Below are 17,313 nucleotides of genomic sequence, written 5' to 3' on the forward strand. Positions count from 1 at the left end.
TTTGAGTCAGTCAAGCTATCTTGATGTTTTAGTCCTTCCCTTTTTGTAGTCTAATTGGTGAATTCTCTTTTTCCGCCCGCCCATTCGGAGACTCCCAGGATCTCTATGGTGGGTGAAAACCTCACTCTTGTCTGAATCCCGCCCATTTAGCAGGTTCGGTTGCCTGGCAATGAGCACTCTGGGCTGTTTTAGGCTGATTTGGATGTTGCATTGCGCATTCGTAGCGAATACAATGTAGCACAGGATGTTGCAAATGCAACCATGCAGCTACAGTCTTGATACCGTTAACTACAGAATGACACGGTTCAAATTCTGTGAAAAATATATTTTTATTTATTTATACCTTAAAAGCACTGCCATCTCAGTAGGTCATTGATTTTCTTTTCATTGAATGAAGGTTAGATAGCGCACGCTTGCACAAAATAATGGCGACTAATCAAGACGGTTGTAGTGTCAAAGTCGCTTTAAGGTAAGACAGCTTATTATTTATTAGAAGGTTGAGTCGGTGCCAAGAGCGTGTGACAGTATTACAGGACAGTAAAAGCCGGGAATCCATTGTGCCGCTGCTTTGTGTTATTGTGCTATGCTGTCTGGTTGAATAGGTGATAGAAACTTAATTGATTTGTATTTTTAAAGAAATTGTGAATGCACTGTGTCATTTGTCATTGACTGCATTTTGATTTTAAAACAATTTCATATTGGCTGGTATTGTGTCCTTGCATGACTTAACATTGGTAAATTTTTGATTTGGTTGGTTTGTGTATTTAGAGACAATGGACTTTTATCAAAATAAATGGTTTGTGAAAATGAACCTAAATAACCTTTCTTTTTTTAACCCCGGGGAACTGCAATAAATGACACCACCTGTGTTATTGTGGCATGTTTAACATCACATTCTTTCAAAAGAATAAATATATTTATGCACAGACCATTTTACCTCTGGTCCACCATTCAGTCTTTGTTCATCCAAGTGAGTTCTGTTGATGCAGCAGTTAAAATGGTGAATGAATGGAATTATTACATGGGCATGGAAAGGTTATCAAATGGGGGGTTGGGAAATAATGCATTGCTGATTTTCTTTCATAACTATAAGATCACAACTGACCAGAGTGAGCTGTGAAGGGACTTTTGTTAACCAAATGAAGACAATGTAATGTCACTGGTATAATAATACAATGAATTTTTGTTATTCCTTTCAGTTTGTCAGGTCCCCTCCCTTCCTCCAAAATAGTGACAATAACAGTTTTATGATGCAATTTACTAGAGAAGAATCATTTAGCACAAACATACTGTGAAATATGTTCTTGGTGTTTCGTAGTTCCCATTGTGCAGTTCTTTTGTAGATTTTGATTATCGTGATCATTTTAAAGAAACCATGAAATCTTCTACCTGACTGGTGGAAAATGAGAACAAAGAGTGTATGTCTGGGCTAGAACATTTTGACCAGAAAAGTGTGCAATAGGAAGAATTATTATGAAAGTGACATTATATTCAAAAGATATAAATAAGATTAGAGAACAAAACAAGGGCAGGAAGTGTAAGTGACAAAAGGGGCGATGACAGTCAGTGGAATTCAGAGTATTTAATTTGTTCTGTGGCCACTGGTTTTGGTTCTGTCCTGATGGTGAAGCCCATTCGGTGATATTTCATAAAATGAATTGTAATTTTATTTCACATACTAAATGGGCAGTTCACAAGCAACCTGTTACCAAAGATAAATGAAAACTATAGTTCCTTTCTCATAATGGTAATCTTCAGCTTAAATGTCACAACCTGCTTTATTAACATTTTACTTATGCGGTTCGACCTCTGGCACAGCTATTACAAAAGAATAGGATTTTTAAAAAAAGATCCAATCAAATATATCTAATAATTGCAGATGAATTTAATACTGTAATTCAGTCTCAAGGTTCTGCTGATTTTCATGAGCCACAACAGCATTTTGAGATCAAAAACCTGCTCAATTGAGTTACATCCTAGTAAATAACTGTTAGCTATCTGTTATCTTATTTGGTCTCACTGAAATGAATTGGATTAGAAACCATGAACACAACTGGTGACCACAGGTATGGTCCAGTTCTCTGCAATATGATGACAAAGCTTCTTGTGATTTTTTTTTTGTTCTAGTTGGTCATTGGAAAAATGAACCTCCTTTTTGATGCTGAAAAGATAGCAGTACTGTAATCCATCAGCAGTGTAATTAAGTTCAAAATGATTAATGAATGGGTCCTCTCTACAGTAAGAAAATTCCTGATCTCCAAATAAACTGTAGATTAGCTGAAGGCAGCATTTTGCTTTGAAACAAATGCTTTTTGAATCATTTAGTTTTTCATCTTGAGCTTTGCAGATACAGGATCACATTTAATTTGGTATCATTTCTTATTATTATATCTGATTCTTATAACAAAATAAAATTCAGTTTCACGGATATTGTTTGATAACAGAGGAACATAATCCAGAGAAAATGTGAAGTTATAATTATTGACAAAAGCCTTCAATAATTCTTTGCAATAAATGGTATAAATATTGAAAAGGCAGTTGGTAGGAAGTGGCTTCATGTAGCAAATTGACCTGAAGCAGTAGTAATCAGCTGAAAGTAATTGTAAAACAGCATACAAGATTCTTCAAAATGATTTGAAAGGGATGTCACTCAGACTTGTGTTTTGTGAGTGTTTAGTAACAAAAACAGGCAGGCATTGAAAAAAGCTACCAATCTAGTTGGCTATGCTCTGGGGAAGTTGTGAGTTAAACAAGACTAGGAGATTTAATCTTTAAAAAACTTATTGTTTAATTAAGTTTTTATTTTACTTCAAAACAAAACTCAATTTCTATCAACTGGCTTGAATCAAATCAATTGATCTGTTTTAGTGAAATTAATTTCTCAGATATAGGACTGGTAGAATGTCTTTCTTTGGGATACTTTGGCACTAATGGATTCATTGCATAGACATTACTTCCTACCATCGCTGTTCAAAGCTGCACAGTAAAGAATCCGGAAGTGTTAGTAATATGCAGCTTCAGGAAGGATGTAGGCCTGCTGTTGAATTTGAATCAAATTTTTGAACTGTCATGGTGTGTGATCAGAGTTTATCTGTATCTGACTGGCAGAGGAGTGATTGCAAAAGACCTCCAATGTTTGCAAAAGCAAACATGCACTCAGTTTGCACAGAGATAGATCTGCTTTTCCAATGTCTATCACATAGTACATATTTGGGAATGAATTATAGAAAATTTAATTTTCAATTTAATGGGTGTGTTTATATTTTTAAAACAAACTTAAAGAAAGGGGTATGGTATGTTGGGGCATAATGATTGGTAATATGATGGGGGATGGGGCGGGGAATGCAGGTTTGACTATCCTCTATGACTATCTGCAACTGAAGTATTAATTTCAACCTTGCTACGTAAGGATGTGCTAACAGGAGGGAAAATCTTGAGAGCTATTTCTGTTGTGCGTGTCATATCTGTCAGTTAAGAGTGTGATTGGCAGATGCCCATAATGTGTGGTCCAGGGGTTCTCTGGAGAAAATGGAGATTTGGACCCTTTCAAAATTTAAATGAGCACATTCCCAGTCACTGAAATCCTGATCAATATATGTTTTTTATAATGCCCCAGATTATGAAATGTGTAGCTTGTAAAAAGTATCCTGAGCTGAAGGTTAAAGTGTAGAATATTTTTACTGGGGTAGATAATCTGTTGAGCAATATTCTGAACTGGTTTAACTCCTTTAAGTGTCAGCTGTGGCTTAGTAGGTAGCACTCTCACCTCCGAGTCAGAAATATGTGGGTTCAAATCCTACTCCAGGTACTGTTCATAGAATCTTACAGCACAGAAGGAGGCCATTTGGCCTGTCATACCTGTGCCAGCTCTTGGAAAGAGCTATCCAATTTAGTCCCACACCCCAGCTTTTTCTCCATAACCCTGCAAATTAGTCCTCTTCAGGTACATATCCAATTACCTTTTGAAAGTTTCTATGGAATCTGCTTCCACCACCTTTTCAGGTAGTGGGTTCCAGATCTTAACAACCCTCTGTGTGGAAAAAAAATTCTTCTAATTTCCCCTCTAGTTTTTTGCCAGTTACTTTAAATCTATGACCTTTGGGTACTGACCCACTTGCCAGAGGAAATAGTTTCTCCCTACTTGCTCTATCAAAACTCCATATGATTTTGAACACCTCTATTAAATCTCCCATTACCTTCTCTGCTCTTCCAATCTCTCCACATAACTGAAGTCACTCATCCCTGGTATCATCCTGGTAAACTTCCTCTGTACCCTCTCCAAGGCCTTGACATCCTTTCTAAAGTGTCGCACCCAGAATTGTACACAATGCTCCAGCTGAGGCCTAACCGGTGATTTGTAAAGCTTTAGCATAACGTCCTTGTTTTTGTATTCAATGCCCCTATTTACAAAGCCAAGTATCCCATGCGCTTTCTTAACTTCCTTATCAACTTGCCCTGCCACCTTCAAAGATTTGTGAATATGTACCCCCCCCCGGTCCCTCTGCTCTTGCACCCCCCTCAAAATAGTTCCATTTAGATTATACTGCTGCTCCATGTTGTTCCTCCCAAAGTGCCTCACTTCACGCTTAATCGCGTTAAATTGCATCTGCCATCTGTCTGCCCATGTTCAAAGAAGAGCAGGGGAATTCTCCTGGGTGTCCTGGCCAATATTTATTCCTCAACCATCTTCACTACAAAAAGATTATCTGGTCATTATCTCATTGCTGTTTGTGGGATCTTGCTGTGCACAAATTGGCTGCCGCACTTCCTACATTACAACAGTGACCAGACCTCAAAAATACTTCATTGGCTGTAAAGCGCTTTGGGAGGTCCTGGGGTCATGAAAGGTGCCATATAAATGCAAGTCTTTCATTTTTTTCTTTCACCAAATTGCTTCCTTATGAAAGTAAAGCATAATTTAAAGGAAAAATTGCATTAATCTGGGTATGTAATCTCAATTGATATAAGGGAATACTTGTGAACCCTTTCTTAGTTTCTGTTTGTTAAGTTTTATGGTTTTAAAACTGCTGATCAATGACACTATAAAGTTCTGCTGCACTAGAGACTTAGCTAGTATAGTGGGTTACAACACTGCGATGTCACCACCGGAACTTGCCTTTTAATTCCACCTAAACCAATGAGATGGAAAATCTCTGATAACTGTAAGGATCTTAAAGTTAGACTGTTTGGTCAATCAGCTTGAAGAGATATTAATTCACAGACCAAAACAGGCTAGTGCTGAAACGTCATTTGACGAACACAGCATTTACTAAAACAAAATTAAATTCTCCAGTGACCTCATAAATGGGGAGTTCTGCCCATTGAATGTCGACAATGGTCTGTCAGTCACCATTCAGGATGTTGCTGGGAGGACAGACTGTAAACAGAAAGATCTGCTGTTGGAATATTTCAGATCAGCAGTATAAAACATAAACACAGGAACAAGGATGGTTGAGAGAGGTCTTCATTCATGCAGGCTTACTTGGGTCTGGCACAGTGCAGTACTTGTTTCCCAAAGATCACTTTCACTGTTTTGTACTGTTAGAAATAAACAATTACTGGATTTAAGAACATAAGAAAAGGATGAGAAAGCTATTTGGCCCATTGAAGTTCGTACCTCTACTATTCCAACTGTCCCATTATAACATGTGGCAGCACTTTGAACAACCCTAATGTTTTAGTTTTTGTCTTGCAGATTATTCTAAACATCGCTCTTTGAGTAAGAAAGAAAGCAAGAAAGAACCTGCATTTATATAGTACCTCAGGTACTTAACAGCCAATAAATTCAAGTGTAGCCACTGTTGTTATGTAAGCAAACACGGTAGCCACTCTGTGCACAGCAAGGTCCCATGAACAGCAATGATATGAATGACCAATTAATTTGTTCTGGTGGTGTTGGTTGAGGGATAAATGTTGGCCCTGTTCTTCTTCGAAGAAGATCCCATGGAACTTTTACGTTCAACTGGACAGACAAATGGGATTTGAGTTTAGCATCTCATCTAAAAGATGGCATCTTTGACAATGCAGTACTCCCAGTACTGAAGTGTCAGTCTAGAGAATGGGCTAATGTCTTAGAATGGGGCTTGAACACAGTGAGAGGTGAGTAAAACACTTCTTCCTAAAATGTACCTTTTTTCCTTGTCTAATTTTATGGCTCCTGGTTCTATTAGCCTACTTTAAAATAATATTCCACTCTACCTTTTCCCCAGTGAGTTGCCCCCTCCCCCCCCCCCACCTTCTTCCTCAGGTTCTTTGGTCATTCCTTTTTAGCTGATCCTTTACTTGGGATCAGTCTTGTCATTGTTTTCTGCACTCTCACTAAAAAATGTATATATTTTTTGTGGCATTATGACCAGAATTGAACACAGTAGTATAGGTGTGGTTTTACTAGTACACTGTAACCAGCATGATGTCTGGAGAATTGCTGTCTACTATTACTGCAACACATGAGATCCAGCTGATTTCCCATCCTCTCCAACCAATGAATTACATCAGGGCGGACGTTAGGCGCCCGCAGCTCGCCAGCAGCACATAAATGAGGCCGGAAGCGGAATTTGGCTCTGGCCGCAAGCTGACACAGTTGCTCCGATGACTTTGTACTCGTTTTGGGTGCAAGCCGAATTTCTCCCTCACCAACTTTAAAGTCAGTATTTTTGCCGAATACAAATGTAGCATCTCACTCGGCACAAAATTGGCATCAACTAACTAGAGAGTGACCTCACTGCAGAAAATCACAGTCTAATTTAAATAACTTTTTATAAATATTGCAGATTAATTTTCAGTTTGGCTCAGTTGATAGCACTGCCACCCCTGAGTCAGAAATTTGAGGGTTCCACTCCAGAGTTTAAATACATGATTTAGGCTGGCACTTCATTGTGATACTGAGGATGTGCTGTCTTTTGAATGAGATGTTAGATTGGAGTCCATTTGCCTGTTAAAGTGGAGGTAAAAGATACCATGGCACGATTTGAAGAGAAGAGAAGTTCCCCCAGTGTCCTTGCAAAGATTTATCCCACAGCCAACACCACCAAAACAGGTTAACTGATTATTTATCTCACTTACTGTTTGTGTGAGCTTGCTGTGTGCAAATTGGCTGCTTCAAAATTAATCCATTGAATGTGAAGTACTTTGGGACTTCCTGAGAACATAAAAGGTGCTATATAATTGTAACATTTCTTTTAATATTTCAGATAATTGGCCTCTATGATAGGCATATAAAATAAATTCCTCTTGTATGAGGGAGTGATATGTAAAAGGAATATTTAGGAACAAGGGGATTCTGCCAGCGTCATTTGATTTTAAAAAAAATAAAACCGCATTCTGTTTACTATTTCCTTGAAGTTAGATCAGTGAGATTTTATATACAGTTGGAAGTGCTGTGTTTCATTGTTGCTACCATCTAATTGAAGTCAAGGTAGATATCGGCCCCTGGTAAGAATGAACTGTTCTGCATGGCTTGAGAAATTTTACGAGGCACCAATGCCTTTTGATTTAGAAATGAAATAAGTTGTGCTTTACTTTCTTTTTTGTGTTGTTTTTTATTAACCTTTTTAAATATTTTAGTTCTACAAGCTTAGAACTAAAATTCAAAGTCTAATTTTAAGGAATATAACCTACATATGTGATTCAAATGCAGGAATTTATGCTTTTATTTCTTAATACATTTGAATATAAGTTTATAAAACAATCCAAGAAAAACTTTCTCTTAATTTATGGCCGAGTGGCTGTGTGTGATGAGTTGGTTTTTCAAGAGTTCAGTGTCTATCTATAGCAGCCCAGAGAGACAGAGTTGTGATGCTGTGTCTGAGGGTGTAAAATGTGGAACAAGAGCAGCCTGAATTAGAAGTGCACAGTCAGTACTGCAGTGCCGTACTTTTTTAAAGCTTCAGTTCTAGAAGGTGAATTGGGTCACAGGCTGCTTTTGTGTCAATAATGACCATTTGGCCCACACATGATCCTCTAATTCATCAGCAGTGGCACCATTTGGTGCCATTCCCTTTGCAGTACCCAGTCCAAGGAAAATGCCAGATGGTGTCTGATTGCAGTCATGTGGAGCTGATGTGGATTGTAGCATGTGAAATCACCAGTGTGCAATTAATAAATTAAATTGCATTGAAATCTCACAAAATCCCTAGTTGTATCTATGCAATGCTGTCAGGGCATCACCTGAAATTTTTAACAGAAATAAATTTATAGAAATTTTCAGTGTAAAATTCCCCCACCCACCCCCGCCCCAGCGGCCTACAGTGAGTTGGAATCCATTGTTCCAATAATTGAGGTTGGTCGAAGTATACCCTTTGAAACTAACCAGGGTCTTAGCTAATTTTGTGTGATGTCGTGCCTTCATTAATGGTACCCACTTCCAGCACCCCGTGCTCTATATTTGCTTCTCCTGAAAGTGAAGAGAAGGACAAGGATTAGCATTTAGTGTGAAGGAAAAGCAGAGACAGATTAGTGGCTGCTGAAAGCAACTGCACTTTGACATGCATAGTGTGTAATTGTGAGATTCCAGTGAGAAGGGACAGACTGCCAAGAACCCCGCAGGACACATTCTCCAGCCTCACCACTCGCCGTACCCCTGACACAGCCCATCTGCTCGATCTCTGTGATGTCCTCTTCGATTGGGGAGAGGACATTAGTGGATGTTCTCCCTCCTCTTGTACTCAGCCGCTCCCTGTCATTGCCTGCGAGCTCGGCCAGCAATAAAGGAGAGAGATTGTTAATGGTAGCCTAGTGAGATGTTTTGAGGATGTAGAACTCAAGTTAGAATCGTGTGCTGTCGTATGAAGGGTGGCAGAGGTGTGAGGAGCATGGGAGATAGAGTGAAGTGTGCTGCAGTGATTAGAGGAGAGTGCTGGTAATCGGGGGAGGAAAGAGATATGAGTGCTGGGGCTACAGGTAGTGCAGAGTTAAGCATAGTAATGTGAGATCTGAGTTGGGAGTTTTACCTTAGCAATCCTGGTCAAGTCATTAAACTTCTTCCGGCATTGCAGCCAGGTCTGTAGCATAATGCTTCTGGCCCTGACCTGCTCTATCACCTCTGCCCACTGCCATTCAGCTTGCCTGGACACCTTCCTGCTGCATTGTTTGAAGATGAGGTCCTTCCTCCTGCTGACCTCCTCCACCAATACCTCTAAAGCAGTGTCTGAGAAGTGTCAGGCCCTGGCAGCTTCTCTTTACTCTGCCATTCTAAGAAACTTTAAGTGACAGTTGCTTGCAGCCAAAGTGCACCTCCCCTTTAAGAGGTGCAGGCTGCCTTTAAATAGCATAAGGGAAGCCCAATATTCCTCCCCCCACCCCCCGCCCAATTAGGCGAGCTGCCAATCAATAACGCTAGTAGCACTGGCAGTCTTCCTGTTTAATGCTAATGTGGGTCCCTGACCAATTTCGGTTCCTAATTGTGCTCACATGATTGGGCATGTTCTGCCCACACATAGTTGATTCTGGGCCCAAAAATGCCCAAATGTTTTTAAAGTCTGGCTAAAAAATGAAATAGTTGCTGATAAAATGTAATTTTGCAGGACATGATATGAATGTTATTTGCAATCATTGCATGCAGTGTATCCATTTTGTTAATAACATAGTTGTAATCATTATCAGGGCTGTTCAATGTGTGTCAGGAAATTATAGATGCAATGCAACCTCATCTCTGGATCTGATTATTGATGAGAAAAAGATTGAAGCTTTTGAGGTTTTTTCCTTAAATTCAGGAGGAAATTTGGTTTCTACCAATTAAGAGCAGAACAAAATGGAATTTATTGCTGGAAATCAGTAAAATCTGATTGTTAAAATCCCTAGACATAGGGCAGGCACCCAAATTAAATTTATCACTGGACACAAAATTTATATGGGTGACTAACAAATGAAACAAACAAAAACTATTTGGGGATGGGTGTACTATGTAAGACATGTTGGTTAAATATTCCAAGAAATCTCACCTCACCCCTAAAAAAAATCGAAATGACTTATTTTTCATTAGTGCATGCACTAGGTTCCAAAAAAAATCAAGCATTTTTTTAAAAGTTGTTGAATAGTTTTGAGTATTAAAGGCTCCAGTGCCAATAGATCCTTATACAAAATCTTTAGATGGTAATCACAATCATGACTAAATTGAGGCCTATAATCTATTTTAGACACCAATGGCTCCAGGCGGTATTGATGTAGACAATACATTAAAGCTATGGGATGGTATAACTGAGCTTTCAGAGTATTTTCATCTATCTCCGGTCACATTTTGTTATTGTTTCATAAAAAGTGTAATGTCGAAATTAACGAATGCATTTCAGAGACAGTTGTTTTGCACTGAAATTCAATTGTAACTTGAAAAACATTGAAACATCATAGTATTGAGGAAATGAGGACATATAATCACAACAACTAGTATTACAGCTCAGTATAATTATTAAAAGATGTAATGGTATAAAGTTCTTTATTACATTCATTGTCTCAAGTATAGGTCTAGAGTTCAGGATGATATATTTTACAAATAATGTTCTGTTACTTAGGGTAATTTGTAGTAGTTTGAAAGTGTTTGTATCATTTTGCTGGCACATATTTTGAAATTCTGTGCAAAAGTGTCAATTGACTTGACAACCAGGCCTTTTTAAAAGAACAATGCCTGCTGAACTAAACTATTATAATGATAAAATGAAAGTGGGAATGAATGCCAAAAAGAGAGGGGACTGTTAAGTTCTGGTGACTGAGTGCTAATGAAAAGCACGATAAAGCTTGTTTCCATGTCAACCCATGTACAGAAACCTGTTTAGAGGCTAAGCATCAGATTAAGTTCCTTGCTGCTAGATTCTTCATTGTAACACAGATTCAACATGTACTGAATTTTTGCCTAAATTAGAATATAACAGTAACAGTATAAATTCTTCATGTTTATACTGAAGTGCAAAAAAAAAATTCATCTTCAATTGATTCCACTCAAATTAGATTTGCATTAGCTAGCAATACAGAAGCAGAGCTGACTCTGCGTCAGTCACCATAGCCGGTCACTCCAGCAGGAAGATTGGATGGAAACAGTTTTTAAACATACCATCCTCCAATTTGTCCTTATTTTTAACAAATATTGTCTATGATTTTTTTTTTGGACTGCAGTCTTCATGGGGGCAGTGTACTCCGATATTGCCAAATTCATCTTGTTTTCTTCTCCATGATAGTACAGTCAGATACGTCCTTGGCTGGTCACAAATAGGTGGCAAGACTCTTTGCTCAGTGTTGAATTTAGATTAAAGGGAAAATCTGTTGACAAAACACAAAATTTGGCCTACCCAATTCTTGACCTAATTGTGATGCCAGTTTCCTAATTTTAATACTGGCAGAGAGCAAAATTCTTTCATTGTAATGGCCAACATAAACCCTCCATCTACATCAATGACAGAAGTCATTTTTGTTACTCTATAAACTACACTACACCTATAGTAAATATCTGATTTTTTTTGATGGTTCTCAATAGCTAACGTGGATTCAGAAGGGGAAGATCATGTTTGACTAACCTTCTTGACTTCTTTGAGGAAGCAACATCCCAAATGGACTGGTAGAAAGCCCTATGACATAACATTCCTAGACTTCCAAAATGAATTTGATGAAGTTCCCCATGAAAGGCTTGTCAGTAGGGATTCAGGGTAAAACCTTGAAATGGAAGAGAAACTGGTTGAAGGATAGAAAACAACGATTACTCGTTAGAGGTATTATGCTGGTCTGGGGGAAGTATTGAGGACTCAGTGTTGGGACCACTACTGTTCCTCTCATACATAAATGGCCTAGACTCAGAAGTTAAATGTAAATTGGTCACGTTCACTGATGATACCAAATTGGGGAGGACAGTGGAATTGGAGGAAGGAGCTCAGGAATTACAGTGAGTTGGACAAAATAATTATGTGGGCAGATTAATGACAGATCAGTAAGAGAGGTTAAAGAGGTAGTCTAGGACAAGGGTACATTTGGAGGCACACATCTTGAAGACTGGAGATATACCATCAGGCCCAGAGGCCTTATTGGAGTCCACAGAATGAAGGAACCAATAAATTTGTCAAAGTAAAACATCATAATGATCAGTAGTAATTAAGTCTTTAATCAAACCTGATAATTAGTCACTGAAAGATGAATTCCGAAATTTTATTGAACCTGATCACACTTGGAAGAATCAGTGTTCGCGTAATGCAGTTCAGGAGTGGCATACAGTGACTTTCATTGTTTGGCGCAGAGTGCTTTACCATCTCTGTATTGATTCAGTGTCAATGCAGAGCACACCTTTAGTTGTCTGCATCATGTACAGAAGGCTAAAGAAAAGTTTCATGGAGGAGGAGATAGTGAATGAAGGCTTAAATTATGAGGACAGGTTGCATAAATTTGGTTTGTATTCCCTTGAGTTTAGAAGGTTGCGGGTGATCTAACAGAGTTGTTTAAAATGACAAAAAGATTCAATAGGGTAGGTACAGAGAAATTATCTCCTGGTGGGGGAATCTAGAACAAGGGGGTACCATCTCAGAATGAGAGCTAGATCTTTCAGGATTGAAATCGGGAAGCACCTTTTCAGACAAAGAGTCGTGGAAATCTGGAATTTTCTCCTCGGAGGCTTTGTATGCTGGGTTAATTGAAATTTTCAAGATTGAGATTGATAGATTGTTGTTAGGTAAGGGTAACAAGGGATATGGATCAAAGGCTGGTAAATGGAGTTGAGGTACAGATCAACCGTGATCTAATTGAATGGCAGAACAGGTTCGCGGGGCTGAATGGCCTACTCCTGTTGCGATGCTCCTATGAACATGCAGCTAATGCATGTTTTAATGTGATAGTGTTCCTACAAAGTTGTTTTGATTATTAAACTCAAAGTTTTATAATTACAAATATTTGTTTATTTTTTAAAATCTAAAATACTACATTTTTTGCCAATATCGATCACCCAATTTTTCACCCTAATTCAGAAAAGGGAAACCAAAAATCAAAAAGGCTAGCCATAATAGTCAAACAAATTGGAGTGATGGAGAGAAGTATTTTATCAACATAGTTAGAATTGATTAGATTATTGGTTAAACATCTCACAGATGTACTTTGTGAATAATGCAAATCTTAAATTGTATGTCAGCTACAGAAATAGATACCTAAAAGTTAGAAGCTCTCAAATTAGTAAAAAGGAAATTTTAAGTTTAAGTCAAAATCATAGAAGGAATGTAAAGATTCATATCTCTTGGAAAGGGATATGATAGTTGGATGAGAGACCGATCCTGGTGATTTATTGAAGGATTTTGTTGTACTACGTTGATTGTGCAGTAAGTTAAGTGACTGTGCTTCATCTATTACAACAGTTTAGCTTTTCAGTAGTGATGTTTAAGATATGAATGTGCAGATGAAAAGCTGCAACCGGACTGTGTGAGGCATTATTACTGTCTTTTCACAGATCTAGTAGATTTGTATATTGTGTTGGGTTTTTTTTCTGATTTTTTTTTTGTGCTGATGTAGATGAAGAATCTTTGTGCTGGAAATTAAATAATTTTAGCACCCAGTATCAGTATTGAGCCTTACCAGTCAGATATAGAGTGAAGCTCCATCTCTTCAGTGCCAACAATGCACTCAACTCCAACCTCAGATGAATGCTACTCCATCTGCACTTGTAAGACTGTTGTAGTTTCCATACCAGCTTACAATCTTGCTGAATGAGACTCCTGAATTGTGCTGTAGACTCAACTACTAGAAACTGGATTGAGATTGCACAAACTCCTCGCACATAATTATTAAAGAGGAGCGATGTTCATCTCTTCACTTAATACAGCATTCAAACAATCTCCTAGACATTAAAAGCCAGAGCACTATGCTAATACGCAGAGCCTTCCCGTCCTCTGATAATGATCATGTTTGTCTCTTATTTGGAATTTTTATTAAAAATTCCTTTCTTTAAATTAAGTTGTATTGGGTCATATTAACTCAGTGCCAGTCCTGAGAAATGTCACTGTAAACAAAACTATAGATTTTTTTTGCACCCAGGGGGCTGTAGACCCTTGATTTGTTGAATGTTGTACAGCATATTGTTGTGTGTCTTTGGAATCTGGTTTCCATCCCCAGAGCTTGAATTTAACCTTTGTGAATTAAGGCTTAAAACAATCCCAGTTCTGGATCAGCCAGTTGCCAGCTGTTGCTGGTGTATGGTCTCCCATGAGATTGCATGATAGAGAGCAGAAGCTGGAGGAGTGCTACTTACAGCATCACTGGCAACAGCCTCTCTTTATATAACAAAAAATGTAGTTCTGACCAACATCCAAAAGCTTGAGTTCTCTGGGGTTTTATCTCTCAACACAGTGATCAGCAAACTGGGTTCTTCACAGATCACATTTTGGGGGGAGGGGTGTAGTCATTTTCCTTGAGAACCTTTCTTCTGGGTTATAAGAACATAAGAAATAGGAGCAGGACTAGCCCCTCAAACTTGCTCTGCCATTCAATATGATTATGGCTGATCTTCTACCTCAACTCCACTTTCCCACCCTATTCCCAAATCCCTTGATTCCCTTCGTGTCTAAAAATCTGTCGATCTCAGTTTTGAATATACTCAATGACTGAGCATCCACAGCCCTCTGGGATAGAGAATTTCAAAGATTCACTTCACTGCGTGAAGAAATTTTCCTTCATCTTGGTCCTAAATGACCGACCTTTTATCCTGAGACTATGATCCCTAGTTCTAGACTCTCCAGCCAGGGGAAACAGCCTCTCAGCATCTACGCTGTCAAGCCCTCTCAGAATCTTATATGTTTCAATGAGATCACCTTGGATTCTTCTAAACTCTAGAGAATATAGGCCCATTCTACTCAATCTCACTTCATAGGACAACCCTCTCATCCCAGGAATCAATCTAGTGAACCTTTGTTGCACCACCTTTTAAGGCAAGTATATCATTCCTTGGGTAAGGAGACCAAAACTGTACACAGTACTCCAGGTGTGGTCTCACCAAAACCCTATATAATTGCAGCAAGACATTTTTACTCTTATACTCCAACCCCCTTGCAACAAAGGCTAACATACAATTTGCTTTCCTAATTGCTAGCTGCATCTGCATGTTAACTTTCTGTGATTCGTGTGCAAGTGGACCCAAATCCCCCTGAATACCAGCATATACTAGTTATGTGACATATTTATGTGGATTAACTGATTATTTCATATTCACAACCATCAAGTTTGTTCAAGTAATAATGCGATCAGTTGTATGGGGAGTTTCTCCAGTGGGCTTGTGGTAGGATTTAGCAACTACCACAAACCTCCATTGTCTGCATCACAGCAATTCAACAGTCATGGTCACAAAGCACGTATTTAATCTTTTACTTTACCAGAGTTACTTGTGCACTGTTGCACCTAAAATGAGGCCTATCTTGAGATAAAACGAGCAGATGACTCGAGTGGATGAAAGGAAGCGAGATCTGAGTCAATCTATAATTGGATGACTTTTTTAAGTCTAAAATTTCCTCAGTTGCTGATAATTCTTATGGGTTGCTTGAGTCCTGCCACAGTGAGGGTAAGACTACAGATGATTGAAATGAGAAAATACTTTTTTTTTCCAAAAAGCATGAACAATCCACATTATTTGTCGTACAAATTTTTTTTAAAAACTGAATGCTGCTGTGTACTGTTATTATAGGAGGTTTTTCCTGATAGATCTTCTGCAGACACTAGCTGATTGAGTGCCTTTTTTCTGTTTCTCCATTCTGACCTTTCAGGGTTGTAGCAGGTTGCCGTAGAAAGAAGGAAATTATGAATTTCTTCTCATAGGTAGAACTCATTATCCCCACTCTCCCACAAACTGAGGAAATACTTTACATCAAAGGTATTTTTCTCCCTCTTCTCACTCCCCTACCTAACAGAGTAATGTCCTTTTTGAAGGAATGAACCAAAACCATGTGAAAATGCCTTACGTGTGAAGCTTTGAGTTGATGGAAACTACTGTGAATGCAATAGAGCCACATACAGATGTTTTGGTTGAAAAAGGCCCGAAAATGCTTGCATTGGTAAATTGCTTCTGAAAATCAAAATGTATTATATTCCAAAAGCTAGAAAAGATACATTCTATGTAAAGGGGTTACATTCTGAATCTTCTGTTACTATTGTTCTATATGTTTAAATGTATTACTTTTTTTTGTCTCTTCTATGTCTTGCCACAGTGCATGGAACTTACGTACAACACTTTTTGTCTTGGAGGCCAGCCAGGTTACTTGTACCTAGGTCTCTATCAAAGACATTCTTTGTAGTTCCCGTATGTATGAAGATGCAGGTTAATTCATTCCTGAATTTGCATCTAAATTCTGGTGCCGTATATATACTTTTCATTTATTTGTTTGTTTGTGTGTATAATATATACACATACACACATACCTCAGCAGCCTTGACAAACAATAGTGGCCAGAGTGTTTCACCTGTATCAAATTGTTTGGGACCAAGATAGAAGTAAGCTTATGAAAAGGGATGTGAAGGAAGATGCTAGGGTTTGGCCAGACTAGGGACAGCTGGTCTGTTTTAGTTAATCCAGGAACCCGAGTGGATGCTTAAAAGTTTGCAAAATGCTAATAATACTAGCTTGATGTTGCAAAGTTTATTCTCATTTGAGTAATCTGGATTTGAGCACATAACCTAGGTTGACACTGTACTGCAATTCTGCTGCACTGTTGGAAGTACAATCCATTGGATGAAATGTTAAACCGTTAAATGTTAAAACCAGAAAATGCTGGATACACTCAGCAGGTCAGGCAGCATCTGAGGCGAGAGAAACAATTAACATTTCAAGTAGATAACCTTTTGTCTGAACTGGAAGAAGTTAGATATTTAACAATTTATAAGCAATTACAGAGCCAGGGAAAGAAGGATGGAGGGTAGGGGAGGAAAGAACAAAAGGGAATGTCTACGATTGGGTGGAGGGCAGGATTCATTACATGATAAAAGGGACGATGGTGCAAAGCAAAAGGGGGTGGTCATGGGCCTGGAGGGGTTATAAATGTTGATAGGACCATTACCAGCACCTGCTCTCTGAAAAAATGGGAGTAGTGGTCATAATCTAAAGTTATTGAAATCAATATTGAGTCTGGAAGGTTGTAAAGTGCTTAATTAAAAGATGAAGTGCTGTTTCTCGAGCTTCATTGTAAAAGTGTAGGAGGCCGAGGACAGAGAAGTCAGAGTAGGAGTGGAACGGAGAATTAAAATGGCAAGCAACCGGAAGCTTAAGGTCATGCTTGCGCACTGAACGAAGGTGTTCGGCAAAGCGATCACCCAATCTGTATTTGGTCTCCCCAATGTATGTTACAGTGCAGAAGGAGGCCATTTGGCCCATCATGC

The 17,313-nt window shown here is 38.6% G+C and overlaps 1 protein-coding gene across 2 annotated transcripts in view; it reads left to right on the forward strand.

Moving 5' to 3' along the window:
* Window positions 1–206: 206 nt before the first annotated feature.
* Window positions 207–17,313, forward strand: part of kif21b (kinesin family member 21B) — a 150,309-nt gene continuing 133,202 nt past the window's right edge. For both annotated transcript variants that reach the window (XM_068007454.1, XM_068007456.1), the window contains exon 1: window positions 207–469. In XM_068007454.1, the coding sequence (XP_067863555.1) occupies window positions 426–469 (44 nt within the window). In that variant the 5' untranslated portion in view covers window positions 207–425. The remainder of the gene's footprint in view (window positions 470–17,313) is intronic.

This window comes from Heptranchias perlo, chromosome 27 (assembly GCF_035084215.1).
Source record: "Heptranchias perlo isolate sHepPer1 chromosome 27, sHepPer1.hap1, whole genome shotgun sequence".
NCBI lineage: Eukaryota > Metazoa > Chordata > Chondrichthyes > Hexanchiformes > Hexanchidae > Heptranchias > Heptranchias perlo.